At 35.9% G+C, this 21,468-nt stretch overlaps 2 protein-coding genes across 5 annotated transcripts in view; both read right to left on the bottom strand.

The window, feature by feature from the left end:
* Positions 1-3,424: 3,424 nt before the first annotated feature.
* Positions 3,425-9,754, bottom strand: LOC105043188 (uncharacterized). The gene is given in 9 exon segments (XM_010920642.4): positions 3,425-3,733; positions 3,848-4,168; positions 4,480-4,556; positions 4,559-4,730; positions 4,865-5,002; positions 5,157-5,264; positions 5,581-5,781; positions 5,882-6,094; positions 9,103-9,754. Coding segments are annotated over 9 exon segments (1,839 nt in total). The 5' UTR covers positions 9,544-9,754; the 3' UTR covers positions 3,425-3,565.
* A 4,791-nt stretch (positions 9,755-14,545) lies between these two features.
* The window catches only part of LOC105043189 (ABC transporter C family member 5), a 14,863-nt gene continuing 7,940 nt past the window's right edge, over positions 14,546-21,468 (bottom strand). For 3 of the 4 annotated variants that reach the window (XM_073255975.1, XM_019850129.3, XM_019850130.3), the window contains 6 exons: positions 21,295-21,468; positions 20,797-21,011; positions 16,872-17,177; positions 16,725-16,788; positions 15,920-16,159; positions 14,546-15,128 (listed from right to left, as the gene is read on the bottom strand). The exon at positions 21,295-21,468 is cut by the window's right edge and continues 121 nt beyond it. In XM_073255975.1, the coding sequence (XP_073112076.1) occupies positions 15,016-15,128; positions 15,920-16,159; positions 16,725-16,788; positions 16,872-17,177; positions 20,797-21,011; positions 21,295-21,468 (1,112 nt within the window). In that variant the 3' untranslated portion in view covers positions 14,546-15,015. The remainder of the gene's footprint in view (positions 15,129-15,919; positions 16,160-16,724; positions 16,789-16,871; positions 17,178-20,796; positions 21,012-21,294) is intronic. The other variant, XM_019850131.3, reaches the window with a different exon arrangement.

Raw genomic sequence — 21,468 nt, 5'->3', positions numbered from 1 at the left:
GGAAGACGGTGCCAGTGATGACCGATGAGGGAAGATACAGGACCGGTGTCACTGTGTTGGCAATGGCAAATAGGGAAGATGGAAGATCAGACACGACGATGGGGGAAGATGGTGACGGCGATCGGTGGACGAAACATGGATCAGGGAGGGCCAGGGGCTAGAGCTCTTCAGCCTCTTCGACTTCGAGACTTTGACAGAAAACTGAAAAAGTTAGGAGACAGAAGAGAAGAGAAAGAGCTGAAGAGGCGATGGCTTTAAGGGTTTAAGGGTTTAATGGGATCAATGGGTTCCGACTTTCGAGTCTTTCGAGTTCTATTTTCTAACTTCCGATTCGATGATTCATCATTCATTTTCAAGCACTTTTAGTCAGGCTCCATTTCAGGCCTGGCCTAGCTGTTCTCGAGTTGAGAATCGGGCTTTTAATCGGGCTCAGTTTCGGGTCTGGACCGAGCCCAGTCTGAAAGTAAAATGGGCTCTATTTTTTTAGTTTGAGCCCGATCTGAATGGTTTCAGACCAAGCCCGAAGCCTGATCCGAAGCCGACCCGACCCGATGGGCCTCGAGCCGGCCCGAGCCACTTCAGTCTTAGTTATTTTGCGAGTAAAAAAATTATTTAAAAATTTATATTTTTTTAAATAAATATTTTTTCAGATAATATTTACATAAAAAATAATTGATCATATTCTTTTATATATTGGATAATAGCTCGAAAATCTGTTACCCATGTTCTTTTGCATTACTAATTTTTTGGATAAGTTGCTAAGATCTATCCATATTTTTCATAATATATTTTATTATATAAATATTATTATATATAATAATATAATATGATATATTATATTATTATAATATATTATAATATACAATAATATTACATTATATTATATCTTATCTTAATATAATATATGTTATATAATATTATTATATTATAATACATTAATATATAATAATATATTATAGTATATTATATATATTATATCATGTTAATACCTTATGTTGATATAATATAATATATATTATTATATTTAATAATATATTATATTATTATATTATTATTATAGTATTATATTATTATAATTTATTATAATAACATAGTATATTATATTATAATAATGTATTATATAAATATTATTATATATTATATTATTATGACATACTATATTATAATATATTATATTATTATTATAAGAGATTAAAGGTATAACTATTAGGAATCAATTAAAAAGATTATTTTTTTTGTTGATAGAAAAATGATTTAGCCACCCGCTAGGTGGATAAGATTTTCTCCTATTTGATGGATCAATGCCATCCACGAAAAAATAACTTATCCATCTTGAAAAATATGAGAATATGGATAAGTTGGTTAATGAAAAAGTTGACCAACTTTTCCATGATATTTACCTATAAAAGAATATGCCTTTAATACCAAAGCTGAATGCTTGTTGCAAGCAACGATCATCAACTTGGAACCGAATCTCGTGCCAGTTGGTCGGGCGGTATGAGTTAGTACAGTCCTGTATTGGATCATATGGGATCCGAATTGATATAGAAATGAGAGACGAACTGAAGAGAAAATAGAGAAAGAAAGAGAGGATAATGAAGAGAAGAAAAGGGAGACCAGTGGACACACAGACACCAATGATGACCATTGGAGGGCCATGGAGGCCCTCAAAGTGTCATCGAAACCTCTTGGACTCTCGGTCCTCCATGAGAGGAAACGAGAGCAAAGAGAGGGAGAGAAAGGTGATGGGGAGGCTGCTGGATGGCCCAAATCCATCCCACGATCGCCACGGCTTCGAAACAAGAATGACGATCTTATTTCATCATATTTTTTTAAAAATAAAATTAATTTACCAGCTTTACTATTTATCGTATTCAAAGAAAAATGCAATGAACTAGGGGAATGCTCTTGTTTCGAATCTACAGTGACCACAGGCCAGATTTGGGCCATCCGATAGCTATGGCAACCATCGAGTGACACTCCGATGTCTCCACCGTCTTTTCCTCACTCCTGTTCTCTTTCTTCTCCTCTTTCCCTTTATATCTCTTATTTCTCGCATCTTACAAGAGGACCACGAAGTCCTTAAGGCCTCGACTGGTCATTGTCGACCTTTTCCTCTCCTTCTCTTATCTTCTCTGTTCTCTCTCTCTTTTTCTTTTCCTTCTTTCTCGCTTCATTTTTGCCAGCATTCTGAATCGAATGCTCAAACTACACTGATTAACCACTAGTATAATTCGACAAAAGCGGTTCGGCAAATCATGGTCCAAGTATTATGATTCAAAGGAGGATGATCCCATCCCATGGCTAAAACCTTACTTCCCTCTCAATCCAAAAAACAAACAAACCAGCAAGATGAGTTATGATGATCATACTTTATCATCCAATCTGGTTCAACATCAAACAAAAAAAAAAAGAAAAACTTGTCAATATTACCATATAATCCACTGGTTAATCCTTGGAATGCCAACATCACTAAAGTCAGGCCACCATACAGCTGGAAAATGTGAGCTTCTATCATGAACATTACCTTCTCCAGTAGTCGACAATCCTATACATCCTCAATCCTCAGTCCCTATCATGTTTGACGGGACGTTAAAGATGTGAAAGAGGTCAGTTACCCCACTGAAATGTCTGAATGTGCTATCAATAATGATGTAATGAACATGATAATGATGATGATCAATGAATCTCAACCAACCTCAAGAAAGATATGATTCAAGGCTTCTTTTGAGAACGCAAGAATCAAATTTTTGCAATCTAGAGGTGCCTCTTGAGATCACTTGCCTCATCAATCTGAAAAAGCTCTGCAGAGTGCATATTTGGAACCTAAAGCAACACGTATTTGAACAATGACTGGAGCATGAAATCGACACTGCCTTTTTTTTTTCTTCTTGATGAAGTGAAATCGACAATGTTAATGGCAATGTTCTTCAATCCCTCTCCTCTAACACCGAGAGGAACATTTGTGAACATCAATCTATGAGGTTTCCTTACTGATCACCTACACCAAGCATTGCTATAGATATTGCATATTGGTATCTGGATTATAATTGCAGATGGCCATGAATAACAAGTCTAGTCCAACCCCTTACGAATTCCTGAGATACAAGGTTGTATCTTAAATCAAGCAAAGAGTGGAAAATATTCATTTCATAGTCAACCAAATAAGATACACAGCATCTTCACATCAATAATTTACCTGTCACTTAAACACTGGAGACTTCATTTACATGAGATCTTTGGGCAGCTCAGCAATTGTGCACAATGACAGTACTCGTACCATTCATCCTCAACAACAGAGATTCCAGCATTAGCAACTCAGTCTACCGCTATAAAGTGGAACGGTACCTGAGCACCCGACTGATTAAAGTTCATTTGAGGAGAGAGAGTGTTAAAGAGGTTTAATTATTTACTCCATGGGAAATGATAAAACCGTGGATTTAAAAGATAAAATTTAACAAAAAAATATACAGGAGTTCAATCAGGTAATCATTTTAAGATATCTATAGAAAGAGATCAGATAGCAGGCCTTAATGATAATATAACACAGTAGACCATTACTTAGTTATTTCTCTTCCTCCTCAGAATCAGACTTTGTGAAAACAGGTTCAGGCTGAGTCTCGGCATATGCAGGTGCAATGTACTTGGGGTCTTTTGCTGCAACATCAGCATACTTAAGTATTGCCTCTCTTGGATCTTCTTCCATCCAAGTCTCCTTGATCAAACCACCTTGCTGTAACAAAAGGTTGTTAATACTCAACTATGGATCATTATCTTCATATCAATGAAGAAAGGAATTTCAAAAGCAAAAGTTCACAACAAATTCTTTTTGGCATCGGCTATATACCTTCAAAAGATACTGGGTCAACAAGCTGCCTTTAGAGGTACCAACTCTTCCACCAAAGCCTGGACCAGTAACAGGAAGCTCGGGCTTGTGTGATTTAAGGGGATCTTTCAATGCTTTTTCTCGTTGACGTTTACGGGTAGGCTGATCTCTGAATAAGGGCAATGCATGTGGGTTGTGAATAACTGGCTGTACCTCAAAATCATCTACAGATTTTTTCCTTGGTGCTCTCCCAACACATACAAGAGCTCCTCTCTGACTGATAGATGGATCATAAAGTATGTGGGTTCCCCCTTCTTTCTTGTCACCAACAGTTGCGAAGACCTTCAGAAACAACAGATATTTTAGCATGATGTACTGTCTAATTATGCCATCCAGCAAAAAATCTGTTGCATACTGTTGAATCGAGGAGGGGACAAAAGGACATGGTAGCAAAATTCTAGATATATGCATACAAGTATGGTATAGTTTCCTAGCCAGAGCATAAGCAGTAGAATGTTAAAAATCCTTTTTATCCTCAAAAAAAAAAAAAAAAAAGGCACAAAAAGGTAGAAGCATTCAAAATTTATGAGTATCTATAATATGCATTGCGTGAAGTAATAGATGTCATAATGACAAGCAGATTATGAGCCAACCTGATTAATCCTTGGGTGCCAAGCACAGCATACAACACTACATTTAGGAGAAATTCCCACCCTCGATACAAGCTCAGTTTCCTTCGGTCAAAGAAGCAGAGTAGACCTCCACTTGTGCCTTCTCTTTCAACAGAGGTTCCAGTAAATAGTAGTTGTTCGTCAGGACTGAATGCGACATTTGTCTGAGAATAATGATTTGGAAGGTCTTCAAAGACTCTAACAGGACATTTTATTTGCCGTAAGTCCCAAACCTACACAGAAAAAATAAAACATGATAATTTATAATGATTGCAAATTTGAATTTTTGGAAGAGACAAAAAATGTTAAATGTAGAATGAACAATCTAAAACACCAGTGGTGGTATAATATGAATATAAAATATTACCTTAAGTGTACTATCAGTGCTTCTTGACAGAAGAATCTGCCCATCTGTAGAAAACCTAAGTCCAGTGATATCATCAGCATGTGCTTTCTCCACATGTATATCTGGTCTACTTCCCCATCCAGGCTTGATGCTCCATATCTGGAAAATATGAAGAAACTCAATTAGTAGATGACTTGCGAATTAGCATATAGATTATGCTATTCAAAATTAATGGAGGTTAAGATACAAAGAATAGGCTCAATATTGAATATTTGAAATCAAGTGAGGAGAACTGTAATCATCATGCTGATACCTGTATGGAACCATCCCCAATGCCACCGACAATGCGCTTGCCATCACGATCCCAAGCACATGCTGTAACTGGAATTCTTGCTGGCCTTGCTAGTTTAGGTTTGATAACCTGTAAACAAAACGGCTGCTTAGAATTCCCTGATCATAACACCTCTCATGTAGTGAAAAGAGATGATATCACATTCAGTGTATCTAGTACAAAATTTCATCTTTAAACAGCAAATGTAACTCCAAAATATCTTCTAATGAAGGTGATAGATGCACTAGAATCTGAGTGGATTGCATCATTCTAAATAATCTTAACTATTTACATCTGAATGCATGGAGAAATTTGGTGAATATTTTTCCTCGAAACTGCTAATAGAAATATTAAAAACTTTGAAATGTGTTTGGTTCAAACTTGTTAACTGAATAATGAGAAAAACCTGTTTTTGACTTTTGAAGTCAGCCGCATCCCATATCCGCAATGAGCCATCTTCTGAAGAAGTTAAAATAGTCTCCTTCGATTTAGGGTTCCATTCTCCACCAGTCAATCCAGATATATGCCCCTTAGTATTTTTCAGGTCACGTATATACATGTCCCCCTTTATAAACTCACCCAAAGTAAGTCCGTCTCGGTCGTAAATCTGAAATGGACACACAATTGCTTGTCATTGATGTCTACATATAAAATTATGCTAATAAGACAAACACTGTTTTTGCGAAATTTATGAAAATGAAAAATACCTTAGCCTGTGCTGAACCTGTAATGCACAAAAATCGGTCAGATGTTGGACTCCAACTTAAACTTCGAACTTGGTGTCCCTCGAATGGTTCCAACTGTCTGAAAGATTGCAACTTGGAATTCATCCCTTGAAAATCATACATACGGACAGTATAATCATAGCTACCAGAAAGGACTCTTGATCCTGAATGATCGACAGCAAGAGCTGAAACAACCTGCAATTCATAAAAAGTTGAACATAAAAATGTCATAAAGTAAAATCCTAAGTTAACAAATAATAAGATTTGCAGAGATCATGACACAACCAGATTTAGAAATTTTATGAAGTTGCTGACAATGCACACAAACAACAACAAGACCACATCTAGACGTGTTCAGAGATGAATGCTAATATGTAATTTGTTGTATCAAATTGTCTTTTCCCCTCCTTTGTCTAAACTCTTTTCAGGAATAGGGAACAAGCCAATTTCTGCCAAAGTAGCATTCATAGTCTCATGAAGGTTGTAACTTGCCTTAGTTGCACAAGCAAAGGGATTCTGGTCAAGGTTTAGCATTAATCAGTTTCTCTTTTCTTGTTAGAAGGATCGATCATAGTTTTGAATTGGTTTTATCAACATAAGAACCACAAACTGAAAAACATATGCTTTTGAGAAGTCCTATATTGATTGTTAATAGATGTAATATGTGTGTGTACAATATTTGCTTTCATGGTCCATTTGGTGGTGTGCACTTGTGGTTTTGGAATCAATCTTTCCAGAGTAAACTCCAGACCTGATAGAACTCTTTATCTGCAGCAAGAGTATTGAATGTTTATTTTGCAAGCTCAAGAAGAAACGATTACTCCAAGGCACATGATTGCTACGACAATTAAATCAGTGGAAAACTCTCTCCATTTTCACTTGGCTCAAAGGCCCAAAGAAGTGGGAAGAAAAATAACATGACTGAAGCACCAAGTGGGTACACGATATACATATAAGTACATACATATGCATGTAAATATATGGACATATGAATGATAACAAACAGAAGCATATCATTACACCAAGTCAAACATTGACCATGCTTTCAAAGTGATTTTTTTTATCATCCTTAGGTCATGCCTGATGTAGATAGGCTTAAATTGAGTGCAGGAAATGTTTTTCGCAATTTTCTTATCCACTAAGGTGATTCTACAAGTTATTCAGAAGGTACAAAAAAATGATGTTTATGTCATTATTGCTCAAATCATAATTAACATGAATTGCCCCAACACTGGGAATGATGGGTTTGTGTTGTTTTATAAATGATTAATGAAGGCATACAAATTTTTGATCTTATTTTGATAACTCTAAAGAATGAATTGTGTTTAAGGTTTTTTTGGAAAGAACCCTCTATCTTCTTCTCTCTATTCTTCTTCACCTTCTACATCTTTCCTCTTTCCAAAGCCCAATACTCAGATCTAAAACAATTTGATTTCCTTAACTACCATTATTTATCCTTCCACGTCAATTTCTCCCCTCTTTGACCATGTATCCAGGTCTAAAAGAAATCGAATCCAATTTCTTCTTCTTAGTCTAGTCTTCCTCTTCTCCATCTACCAATCCTCTTATTTTTCTTTCTTTTTTTGTCAGATTTAATCATCATGAATATTTCTCAACAAGTGGTACTTAATTTTATCATGTAAAATAAATCGCCGTATGCAGTTGCTCTATACAGAGTGAAGATTCTCAATCTTTTATAAAGCAATTGGACAGCTTCAAATAGCTCGAGCAAGATTGTTCCAAATGCTTGGCTATGCATGGAATTTAGGCTGCATCTAGGCCAAGTTGTTGGTGCATCAATGCTGATCCTTGTGAAGAACTCAACTATGTGAACTCATGAAGGATGGTGATTAAACACAAGCACAAAAATCTGAAAATTGCAGATTTGCAAAATTATGCCCGATGAAGCTTATGATGAAATCTGAACAGTTACAAGCAAAGAAAATAAAGAATGTCTCTTAACCATCTGTCTCTCCATCTCTCTATCAAAAACAATGAAATTTGCCTCTCATGCATCAAACTCAAGCATCCTTGCTAATGATTAATCAAACTCCTATCCACAAGGTGGGCTGCTTTTGAAAGACCAAAATATTTCATTTTCACACTCCCAATCAAACTAAAATCAACATTTTGTCCTACTGCAAATAAAGATGCATAAGATCCTTCCTCCCAAAATGAGCAAGTTTTACTAACTGACTCTTTTCTGGCTCCCACTTCAAATATCTTTCCCTGGAAAATATATATAGTTTTCCAAACATGTTTTCTCCAACCACAAGCCAACACCTAAAAGTCAAAGAGCTAAGATAGATAATGAACAAAATATTAAGCCCTAGATGCTATTTTTGAGGGAGGGCAAATGCCTTTATGAAAGCCTGGAATCTGATTTAAAAGGGGAAATTCATGTTCCGCTCAAAACTATGCTTTCAGAGAACTTTTCATGGTTTTTCCATGTTCCTGCATTGTGACAGGGACCTATGGTTTCGCTGCAATTACTTCAAGTTTTCAACCATTGGGGACCAAATTCACCGGGAGAAGGCAACTAAAAGCACCTAGGACCCTTTCAACCAAATAGTTCGTACTAACCAAACAACCATAGTAAGAGCATAGAACTGCAACTCACTTGCCTTGCTAACCAAACAACAAGAATGCAGTTTGCATAAGTGCACCACCCAAAACTAGCCACTTCCCCAGAGTGGCCACTTCCCACTTTAGCCCATCATCCAAAAAGATATGCCCTTCAATCTAATGTAATTTTTCTCAGGTAAAAGCCAAACCCAAAGTGGAGTATACATGCACACTCTAGATACATTCTTGTTACTCAAAACATCATCTTGAGCCATTGTTTCTGAGATTTGTCAGCCTGACCATCAGAAAAATTGACTGCATAACATTTAGGACAAGTTTTCCTTGAATCAAGTGTCAGAAATAAGCGTTTTGCACCAAATGAAACCTTACAGAATTACTAGCAAAAATAGATCTAAACCCAGGCAATAGGTGACAACCCTAATTTTTTTTATCCCCCTCCAGAAAATTGGAATATCAATGAGTATGGAAACAAACACCCCACAAACAAGAAGTTAACTATTCCTTAATTGTCACATCTTCACAACGTTCTATAAAAAATGACTCCACTTAATAGTTTTTCTTTTCAGGAAAAAAAAAATGCAAAAGAGTTGCTACATAGAAACAGAGAATCCAAATACCTTGGAATGCCCTCTGAGCACGATCTCGTTACTAAGAGGAATTCGAGGCAAATCCTCCATGGAGTCATCCATTCCAGAGTCCGAACCATCATCATCCGAATCCACCTGCTTCGTAGCCAGCGGCGGCCGCGGAGGCCCAATCATCACTTCCTCATCCGTATCCGGAGGCTGCGCCTGATTGGCTTGCGGGGGAGGCGGCGGAGGCCCAATCATCACGCCGTCATCGTCCTCCTCTCCTCTGCCGTTCAAACCACCGGAGGCATCTCTGGAGCCACGGCTCCCCGGTTCCGGCCGGGAGCTCTGGTTAGGGCTTGCGGAGGCGGCGGAGGTCCGGCGCGTGGAGGAGTGGACGGCGGAAGTCTGGGTTTGGACCTTGGACGGCTTGCCGAAGGAGAGCGGGAATTGCGCCCTAGTCGCTTCGTCCATGTCGCCAGCCTCCATCCTCTCTCTCTGACTGCGAGCTTAATCTCCCTTTATTCCCCAGTTATTCCGACAGGTTTTCCTAGCAATCGTTGCCATTTTCGATAACAAATTTATGGCCCCTATGTCGGTGCTAAACATCCGACTCTAGCGTACAGTGGGCGCTCCTATTCCGAATAAGATTCGGGCGAGACTTCAGCGAGTTACGGAATGAGGAATAAAAATTCTAAGGTAGATGCCTGTAATGCATCATACCGGCAATTTTTTTTCCCAGTTATCACGGTACCCGTCTTTTTCATATCTCAGAGCATGATCAGACCAAAGAATCGACCGTTGGTTGGTTCCAGCAAGAGGGAACAGGATACTGCTCTGATACAAGATGATATAACTAAAAAGAAATAACACATAAATTTGCAAATAAGACATAGAAAGGACCTGTAAAATTATGACATGCTTGATGCTTCTTAGATTTAGTATGCATGTCCTTTATCAAAAAAAAAAAAAAAAAATCATACACAGGTTTGTTAATTTTATGCCATGTTTAGTATTGCTTAAAATAAGATTATAAGTGTTTAATAACAATATCTTCAAAATATTTATATGGGAAGAAAATATTAAAATGTAATTTGAGGAGAAGCAGAAAAATCTACGTTGCATTTTGTATTGTTATCACTTTGTATAAAAATAAATAGAAATAAAAATTTTGTTTCTACTTTCTTTTCAAATTTTTGAAAATAGAAGCACGTTTGCTGGTCCATCATTTTTCAAATTTCATCTAGCATGTTTGATTTTGTTGATGGCAAATAAGAAAAAAAGTATGGAAGATTGTAGTAAGAAGAGAGGGAGAGTTCGTCTCTCCAAACTTGATAATTTTCTTGATAATTTAAAAAATAATTTTTATTACACATTTCTTATCAAAGATTTGTACTCAGACATACACCGCACGTGTAGTCTAATAGAAGTTGATTTTTTTTTTTTTTTGATGAAATCTAATAGATCATAAAGAAAAGATCACAACCATGCATCAATACTTCTTACACGCACCACTTAAGAGTCCAATGCTAGTTTGCTCCCGACAAAATTTTTTTTTTAATATTTTTTCCTTTAAGGAGTGTGCTTAGAATGAGAAACCTTATACATGTGGATTTTGCTAGGTGAGAGACATTTTTGGTTGCTTCCTTGCATTCCCATATATATAATACCAGAGTTTGACAAGAGTGATGCATGTGATAGGAAAATTTATAGCATTTTAAGCAAAATCTTGCAGACATAATTGAGAGTTTGAGTTTGGTATCAAGAACAGATATTGCAAATAGATGGGAAGGCAAAAACTAAAAGAGAGGTTTTCTCCAAAAAGCTAATAGATGTTAGAGATATTTAACTATTTAAATATTTTTTAAATTTTGATTGAGAAGTATAATCATTAAAGCATTTACTTCGTATATTGTTCAATAAATATTTATCCTATATTAAAAAAATTAATGCAACTAGAGTTGCATTAATATTCTTTTGCTTTTAGGGGATGCTTGATTCGTGATCAAATCGAAATTGAAATGAGAATTGGAATGAATTGAAATCAGAATCAGAATGATCAAATTTTCTAAAGTGCTTGGTTCGTAATTAGAATCAGAATCGAAATAAAAATTTAAATCTGTAGAAGAGAGTGGAGATTGAGTTCTAGATAAATTGGGCCATTCTCATTCTATCCCAAAATCAGAATCGAAATGGAATTCATCTCAACTAGATAGTTTGAATGTGAGTCATTTATTCCTATTCTGATTTCAAATCTCCACTTCTCCCAAACAACCACCTCAATTTTTTTCAACTACACGATTTTAGTTGGATATATGGGTTTTTGAGTTGCACGCAAAACGTGCATGCTTGGCTAGGCTGGCTGTATGCACGTGAGATGATTTAGTCCAGACAAGCGCGAGAGAGGCAAAAATGCTTATAAGCTGCATTTGGTTCGTGAGGAGTCCGGTCCGAAGTGATTTGGAATGAGAATTGGAACCCCCCAAGCATTTTGGTTGGTCACCGGATCGTATCCTGAATGAGATTTAAATAATAAAAGAGATTAGGGATGATATTTTGGAGGGTATTCCCATTCTCCTTTAAAATTAGAGTAAGACTCTTTCCAACTAAATAATTAGAATGAAGATCACTTATTCTCATTCCAGAACCCAACTCTCTCCAACCAAATATGCCTTTAGAATAATGCCTAGCATGCCTTAGATCTGGTTCACCCTATTTTTTATTTCTCACTGATTTTAGATTTTGTGCATGATTGTTTTTTCAGGCAGATACTTAATTTTTCTATTTTATTAATATTTACCTCCAATGATAAAGTTAGATTTGCCTAATAATGGGATGCCTTCAAAGTACTTATTTTGCTAAAGTCATAGTGTCACACCCAAACCCATTATCTAAGTTGATTATGTGACATGACTGTATAAACCCTAGAACAGGCCCTAAAGATTATGCAAGGCTATAAGATGGCTCTATCGTTTGAACTTCAAGATCAAACTTATCCAATACTATGCATCTTGCGACTTAAAGAGAAAAGAATTAGGATTATAAGCTTTACAATCCAATAAAAATCCCATCATATTTATACTAATATAATAATATAATTTAAAAATAATGAATGAGCGGTATCAAAAAGAAATCATATATCACAAAATATCATGTCAAATATATAATATAATTTAATAGTTATATAAACATATAGCACAAATTATATATTATCACAAATCTGTAATAAAAATCACTAGTGTATTCATATGACTTATCATTCATATCATTAACATATCCTAAATCAATAGTTATCTTTTAGCTTTGGACTAATCATGTCTAGAAAACTATATACTATGCTTTGGCCCATGATGACGATCCATAATATCCGTGCTTCGGCCTGTAGTGGTAAACCAAGATATTTAGACTTCGGCCCATGGTGGCAAACCAAAAAATCTATACTTCAGCTTGTGGTGGCAAATCAGGATGTCATGATTCGGTCCATGATTGACAATCAAAAGTGTTATGATTTAGCTCATGATTGAAAATCCGTATCATAGCTACTCTAAATCTTTTTATAGAATCAATACACCATTCAATAATTTATATTGCATTTCTTGTCCAATTTTAAAATACTAGATATGATATTCCCAACAATCGAAATAGTCAATATATGATACATATATCATAAAAAAAAATTATATATTTAATATAAAGTCAGAAATTATCATACATAATCTAATAATTAATATATATATATATATATACACACACATGCGCATGTATGCGTGCGTGTACGAACACACATGGGATTATGTAAAAGGATACTTACCTTTACTAGTTTCAGACTTAAGCACAATAATTATTCAATTCCTCGATCTATAAATGTGGGATAAGATGTTTCGCTCGACACCTTTTTGTGCAGATTATTGCACCTCTACATAATCAATGTCAACACAAAAATCCTCGATGATCATGGACGTGGAAAAATTAGAATAGATGGTCGTAACACTAAAGATCTAGGATCTTTTCCAAGGTCAATTGATCGATCTAAGTTTATCTAGACATTTGAACCCTCTATTAGTTTATAAGATTTCTAAAGATAAACAATCTAGAGAGAGAAAGTTATAGAGAAAAAAAATTAGAGAGAAATTTATAAAGAAAGAAAATGGAGAGAGAAATTAAGGAAAATAAGTGAAGAGAGAAAAGCGAGAGAGCCTCTCTCCTTTTCCTTTCCTTTTCTTTTTTTTTCTTTTATTTTTCTGCTCCTCTTTCTCTCATTTTCTCTTTTTTTTTTTTTGTAGAAAATAGGGAAAGGCAAATCTTGAGTGACCACTTTCTATGGTTGCAAACCTTGACGGTAGAGAGCCCGAAGGCTCTTACAGTGGTGGCTCCAGACCTTGGCAACCAACACAAGGCCATGTTTGGCAATGGCGACTGGTTTGGTGTAAGAAAAGAAAAAGAAGAAATAAAAAAAATTTGATCTATCATAAAGTTTGATGGTTGTCGATTCAATCTAACTGTCAAAGGGCCAAGGCCTTATCCAGCATATGACTCATTTTTATCTTATACCTCGAGCAAGCGATTCCATACTTCCACTAATTCCGTCTACCATACTTCAACTTTACTAATGGGCCGGTTCTATAGACTCTGTTGAAGTCTCAGGCTTGCTACTTCTAAGCCTTACTTTGGCTGGTTAAGTTCTCACAAAATTGGCTTCCATTTTCATGTCGCGCTAGGGAACAGAAATGCCTGTTCCACTTCCCTCATCGGGGTTCTTTGTTGTTAACCTCCTTAAGTTCAGGAGAGGTCCCTTTTCTACCAGACGGATGATAACATCTCCAATTGGGTAGATTGCGAGGGATTTATAGATGGAAATTATAAGATCCTGGCTACAGTTTGATCCACCCTAGACTCTTTTCCGATCGGATTTGAAGAGAAGAGACGGATTCCATTGGGAGTCTTTCTTTCTGCCTTAGTGCTCAGTGCATGAGGTTCAGATTTTTTTTTTTTTTTTTTGCTTTGAAATTTATGCAAAGAAGAATTTGGATTGTCCATGGATTGGATCCTTACACATAGATGCATATAAGCCAGTACTTGAATCACCTATTCCATGTAATATTGCGAATCCGAATTTACGACCAAAAGCAACCTTGGCCTAATATTTGTCCCCAATATCTTAAGCTGTTATGAAATGAATAAACAATTTGCATCGAGCTTAACAGGTCAGTTTGCGTGAGGGTGTATGGAGAGAACAAAAAATATCTGCCAACATGTACCCATTTTTCAAAGAGAATAAAATAAATAGATTCACAAACAAATCAACATAAGCTGAAGAAGAGTTTACAAAATGGCATTATCAAGTTTATCATCCCTTTATTGTAATGGGGATGATAACCTTAGAAGAATGTAAGGTAAAGATGACAACATCAAAATAGTGCCAGAGTCATCCCTCAATAAGAAAGCAACGAATCAGAAGAGCAAATTAAACCTGCTTGTTGACCAGAAAATAGCAAAAGGAATCACTGATGGATGTTACCATTTTTCATTATAAGAGCTTTCATTTGATTCGGGCAAATAGAGACATAGGATGCCATCCTGCTCGTATTTGAGAAAGAAATTAAGGCAAATAATTCAAGTTTTATGTCAAAAATGCCTTATTATTGCACCTCAAATAAAACTGTGGCCCATGCATCTTGCTGTTTTATTATTTTGCAATAACCCTTGATAGAATTCGTACATATTTATACAAGATCTACTCGAACTGTGCTCCAGCTTTTCCCTAATATGAGTTGCTATCTGTGATGATCTTCTCATTGTTTTCCTCTTCCTCTATTTGTTGGTTAAGCAACCCGAAGCCTACATGTTTTCTTCCCTCTCTCCTTCGCTTCTAAGCCGTAAGGCAGAGTCATCTGTTAGAAGATTACCTGTCCTAGCCTACTTTCTGTCTTAGACTGTACCTCACTTCTTTCAGTGACCATTTCAAGCATCTGACATACTGCTAGACCTTGTAGAGTACTCCGATACTAGCTTTAGAAACATCGATGACTTATCCTCCAACAACCGTTGTGGACTGTCAAATTCTGCAACTCTACCTGAAATGTACAAGGAAATAAAACAGCATAGTAAGAAGCTGGACAAAATTGGAAAACACATTGCAGTTTTTCTTCAAGTTAGCTTCAAGAAATCTTGTGCAGAAACTCATTTAACAGGTAATCAGTTCCAATAGCCCAAGCAGTTGCCCAGTTTCAGTTAAAGTTATGGGCAAGGATTGACCAATAAAAAGGCCAATTCAGCCTGTTCAGCCAGCCATGTGACTTAAAATGGTCCATCAAAGAGTGGGAAAGAAATGATCCAGATGAGCTGAGAGCAACAATTTACGTATGTGTGTCACTTCTTCTGCAGCTACACCACAAATCATGGGTTTCCCATAGTACCATACAAACATGCAGTGTTGAACTGCCACATCATACGGTAGCTCATGGAAGGTCATTAAATGAAATTAAGGCACACAAGAACTCGTTCATGAGGAATTCTGATAATGTCTAGGTATTTTTCTTCTCCTGATAAATGTCGATTTAAAATTCATAAAATGGCTATTTCAAAATTAAGTTCAAAAAGTTTCTCAAAATTTTTTTTTAGAATCCCAGCTAAAATAAGAGAAGCTGAAATGAATAACCTCTGAAAAAATAATAATTATTGCAAAGCATATTTTCTCTGAGCAAATGTTTGGTCAAAAGATGAAAAAAATTGAATTTTATATGGAAATGTATTAAGATCCAATCCATGACTTCTCGGTAATAGCTTCTAAAAATAGGTCAACATGTACAGAATATTGGCAACAAATACATGAATAACCAGGAGAGTAGCTTAATGATCAACTCACCATCACTAAGAACCAGAACCAGGTCACTGTCAATTACTGTTGGAATGCGGTGTGCTATGGTGCAGACCGTGCAGTCTTTAAATTCACTGCGAATGATCTTCTGAATAAGATTATCCGTGGCTGTGTCAACAGAAGCCGTTGCCTCATCAAGCACCAAAATTTGTGCCTGCTTTAGCAATGCCCTTCCTAAGGAAAGAAGTTGGCGCTGTCCAACACTCCAATTATCTCCATTCTCCACGACTGCAAGGCCAGAAGTAATCCATTTGTCAAGATAATGCAAAACAAGCAAACATATAATATGCTGTCTCAGATGTATATCTGGAACATGATACTGGGCAAGAATTTTGCCAAAACTTGTCAATGATTTTTTATTTTTCCTCCATACATTATCTGAAAATCAAAAAGCAGAATAAACAATTTAAATTAAAAAAAGCTGCCTTTTTCCCCCCTCAAATTGTTTCTTTTCCCTCCTATAATAACTGTTTCAAACTGAGGAGAAACTGATGAAATTTTGTTTTGAGAAAATATCAAGGGAGAAAACAAACAAATAATGTCACAGTTTTTGAGGAAGATGCCAAAGAGCATATGTCAATACCTCATGTCTGATATTTACGTTTTTTTTTTTTTTTTTTGAGGAAAAGGAGGGAGAGAGCCCCACCTGAACTTCATTAAAGATAAAGAGAAGGGTACAAGATAAGTTTTTTTTTTTTAAGAAACAAAAAAGAAGGGAAAATTACTTTGATATCAGTAATGTGTATAAGAAGAGATGGGCAACAGCCTTGTAGCATGCAAATATGCAACAAACCTGGAGTGTCAAGCTTTTGCATCTTCTGATGGATCACCTCTCCAAGTTGACACTTGTCAAGTGCCTAAGAAGGGTCAGTTATCAAATATGTTAAAAGAACTCAAGAGCAAATATAATTTTTTCGGTCAGCTTGTGAATTGGCTTTACCTGCCAGACTTCGTGATCAGAGTGCTCTTCAAGAGGGTCAAGATTGACTCTGATTGTACCTTCGAACAAGGTGGGATCTTGTGGTATGATGCTGAGCCGAGCACGGAGATCATGAAGGCCAATAGTGGTAATGTCTATGTTATCAATAATGATTTTCCCATCTGCAGGTTCAATAAGGCGGAAAAGCGCTTGTATAAGTGTAGATTTACCACTTCCGGTACGCCCAACAATCCCAATCTTTTTGCCACCAGGAAACGTGCAGGTTATGCCATGAAGCACCATTGGTAAGTTCTCCTTGTATCGAACCTTACAGTGGGTCAAAAAATTTACGTAATATGCTTATAAGTTTGTGCAGATCAAGAAAAATTCAGTACACAGATCAAAAGCAACTTTGTAACCACTTCATTTAACAGTCAACTTGCACACATTAGACTCATAGTTTTTATCTCAGCAGGGGTATCGGTTTGAATCAGTATCAAGCACTTTCCTGTTGACCAGGGTGATAAATATCTACAGTTCTGATTTCTGAAAAGTTTAAAGTGAATCAATGTAAGCACCCACCAGCATCAGTATGCCCACATTCAGAAAAGCTATGACATCATTGTCTAATAAGGTGTTGTAAGCCTCTGCGTTCAACAAAACTACCAGAGATGGAGGTTGGCATTGGTTCAGAGTTAGGAATGACTATGGGTCTTGATTTATATGATTAAAATAGTATTTTGTATTTTCACATTCACGAGACAAATTATACTAGTAGAATCATCTTGCATGTCAAAATGATCAAGGATGTATGCTCTGTTAATCAACATCGAGCAAGTCATTTTGATGTTCAAAAGTAACATTTTAGAATGTACAAACACTAAAAAATAGCTTGTAACACTAAAAATAGCTTGTAACACTAGTAGAATCACTTGCATGTCAAAATGATCAAGGATGTATGCTCTGTTAATGAATATCGAGCAAGTCATTTTGATGTTCAAAAGTAACATTCTAGAATGTACAAACACTAAAAAATAGCTTGTAACACTATCTTATTTTCTTAAATGGATAATTTAAAGCTACTATATTATGCCAACAAACCTTTGACATTATTGTAATAAATTAATGTCAATTGTTTGGTGCATCCAAGTACTTAACATGTTATGCCACAATGAAACATATTTTAGTTAATTTCTGACAGACTCGTGCTATGTTTTGGATGGGACAGAACCCTTAATGTGTAGAAAGATGATGCATAGAGTTGCTACCAAAACAGGTCAACAGACCATCCCTTCGAGGCAGAATAACAAATGAGAAGAAGGGCATAAATCAATAGCTGCTCTTTCTATGAGCATATGAGGAGAGAGGAAATAGAAGAGAGAAGCATGAAAGAAAAGAAGAAGAGAGATGGCAAACAAGGTAAGATGGATGGCTATGCACACAGTTTTTTTAAATTGACCAGAATGCTCTAGAGCAGTCATCGGTTATTAATGACCACTCTGGACCATGTTTAAGACCAGATCAAGTTTTGAGGTACTGCCATATGCCTTGTATCTACTCATGGTTTGCTAACATGGAGGCACTATAGCATGTGGTATATACTGGTACATGATGGTACCTATCTCATTATGATCACTTTTTCAAACATTGGACCAAATAATACTAGAAAATTGTGCAAATACAAATGCACCCAAAGAGGAGACTGTTACTCACTATTTAAACTGGATGGCCTTTTGTTGCTAATTTACCGCGCTCATATTTCTCTTTCTGTGGATAATGGGGTGGGTGGTGTGCCTTTATTAGTCCCAATGTCAATGAGAGAGAAGGAAACAAGGGTCATTAATCTCCCTCCCACCTTCCAATTAGACACAGAGAGAGATTCCATATGTCTATATAGAAGAACAATCTCACATCTCATTCTTTCATTATATGTAGCAGTTAAAGATAAAGCCCCATCATGTTTCCTCATATATCTCAGCTCATCTGATCTTCCATTAATGTATATCAATTAAGAAGAGAAGTGCTGTTTTTTCTTAATTTAATTTGATTAAAGACAACCTTTTACTAATAACTTCACTAGGCTTTATTTCTTCATAAGATCAAAACTATCCCTTATGAAAATTTGTGTTTTAGTTCCTTATTCCCAATCAAAATTCATTTAATCGCCAAACATAACTGTGCATTAATATTCTTTCTTCGAACTTAGCCAAGTGCATCCCAAATGTCAAAATTCTATCCCCACTTTATTCATAGTCATGCAGTGATAGCATACCTTAGAAACACATACACATTTTATGCATCTGACTGATTGAATCTGGTATATTTATATTTATAATCCTTTTTTGTCATATAACGTATTTAAAAAAATGATGATAATAAGCACTTTGGATATCTCTCAAGTCTCACCCATTAATTTAAATGTCAGACCTCTTTTAAAATTGTAATTCATTCTTTGCCATATTCCCTTCAACTTGCTTCTAGCGCTTATCCCTCAAAATCTTCTGCCAAGATTACTCCAACAACAACAACAACAAAAGAATGTCGTTACTGCACTTAGCATCCCAATTATTTTTTTAAATGTTCAAAAAAGAGAAAAAGGAAACCTACATATCCTACTATAGAGAAAATATAGAAGTTAAAAATGATACATATGCTCCAAATAAACAGAACTATACTGACAAGAAAGATAAAACTAGTAGGCAACAATAAAAGTAGACAAACATTTAAAGCAAAGAAATATGGCTTTACCAAGGATATTAAATAAAGTGAATTTACATAAAGCTACAGCATTGATTATGAGTAGATTAGAACAAGGTTTGCAAGAAGATGACATGATCAAGAATGTCTCTGCCCTCATAAAGCTCCTACCATGTGGAACAAACACACTTTGCTAAATTGAAGTAGGTAAGAAACCACTAAAAATATGATACAACCTTAATTGTATTGTAGAATAACTCTAATAGAACATCACTTGCCACCAAAGGTTGCAGAATATTGTTTCTACCTGTGAAGATGCCATAAAATACAAGATAGAAAAGCAGTCTATACTTTGATTGCCAAAACAATTGCATGGCTTTCCTCACAACTATCCCTTCGATATATTATTCACATATTTGTGGTATCCAAATAGCCCAATAGCTAGAATACCCAGTCGAAATCAAGTTGTTTTCCAAGCATTCTCTTTCATGTTATCAATTGTGATCTTTATTTTCCAAAGGATAATATAATCTCTTCTATTTTACTTCTTCTTAGTACCTTTATATCAACATGCCACTGGTTCAGCATGCAGAACTTTGGAGAATGTTAACTTAAGGGTAGTCACTCTAAACCTGCCCTGTTGTATATCCCTTGGAAAAGAAACCTAGCATTGAAAACCATGGGTCATTACTTTCATAATGCTCTTCCATCAACCAGAAGTGTTAAAGTGAAAAAAAATCAAGAAATTGTTGAAGATAACCAACTGGACAAACACCTCTCTGGTCTTTTCAGGAGAAAGGTTAATATTTTATCGAATTATTGCCATTTAAAGTGAGGTAATGCGAATGAATTGTTCCATATGAACCTCCTGCAACCTCCAAGAAAATGAAATTGTGGAAACTTAACCCGCTTCATTTAAGTTCCAGATATTCATAAACAATGGATTAGGAGCACATCAACAAGGTAGTTATTGGTTATTGTCGCTTCTCAACCAGTGGCTATCAGTCATATTACTGTGTTAACAACTGTTGTTGGGTCAAATACAACCTAGAATTGATTGGGACCAATAAATAGAAGCAGCCAGCAAACATCAGAATAAATTGAACTAAAAGCCAAACCCTCAAGGCCTCAACAATCAAAAAAAAAAAAAAAATCAAAATACCAGTTTATCATGATGAATTTAAAATTCAATAATATTTTTTGCATTCAAGTATTAACAATGAAAGAACCATCAGAAGTGAATGAGCACCTTAAGATCAATAAGTTCGATCTTCCCTGTTTCTGGCCATGAAGATGGAGGGCGACAATTATCAATGATAGGTGGTGCTTCACTAGGGATTTGGCAATACTGATGAATGCGCTCGATTGAAATAATTTTAGTTTCCAGTTTACAAAAGCTCAATATCCACCGTGACAAGCGAGCATTCAAGTTAAGTCCATATGTAACAGCAAGGCCCGCCATACCTATGACATTGAAGCAAGTTTTGTAATTAAAAAAAGAAAAAAAATTATTTTCTAAACACTTAGTTCAACATTATATTTATAAACATGTCATCATCCTTCATCACATGAAAGATTCATAATGATCAGATATAACTCTGACGCATAAGTTCAATCAGCATGGCCTGAGTTATCAGAAACCAATGTCAATAATACAAAATGAAGAAAGTTTATTTTTTAACGGAAATGACGATAAAGAAGGAAGGCAGTTACTATGGGTTGCTTCCAGAATTCACAGCATACATACTTGGATCAATAGTTCCATGTGGGAAGCTCACAAGGAGAACCATGCAGAAGGCAAATACAAAAGTTGAGAGCAATTCCATCCGCAGGCAGAGCCATTCAATTGCTGCAATACTGCAGAAGAATGGCCGGGCAAAGCAATCAAGCAGATAAAGGTTCCTCTTCATAAATCGTTTTT

This window comes from Elaeis guineensis, chromosome 4 (assembly GCF_000442705.2).
Source record: "Elaeis guineensis isolate ETL-2024a chromosome 4, EG11, whole genome shotgun sequence".
Classification (NCBI taxonomy): Eukaryota; Viridiplantae; Streptophyta; class Magnoliopsida; order Arecales; family Arecaceae; genus Elaeis; species Elaeis guineensis.
Note: the sequence above shows the minus strand (reverse complement) of the source record. Positions and strands in the feature narration are given on the sequence as shown.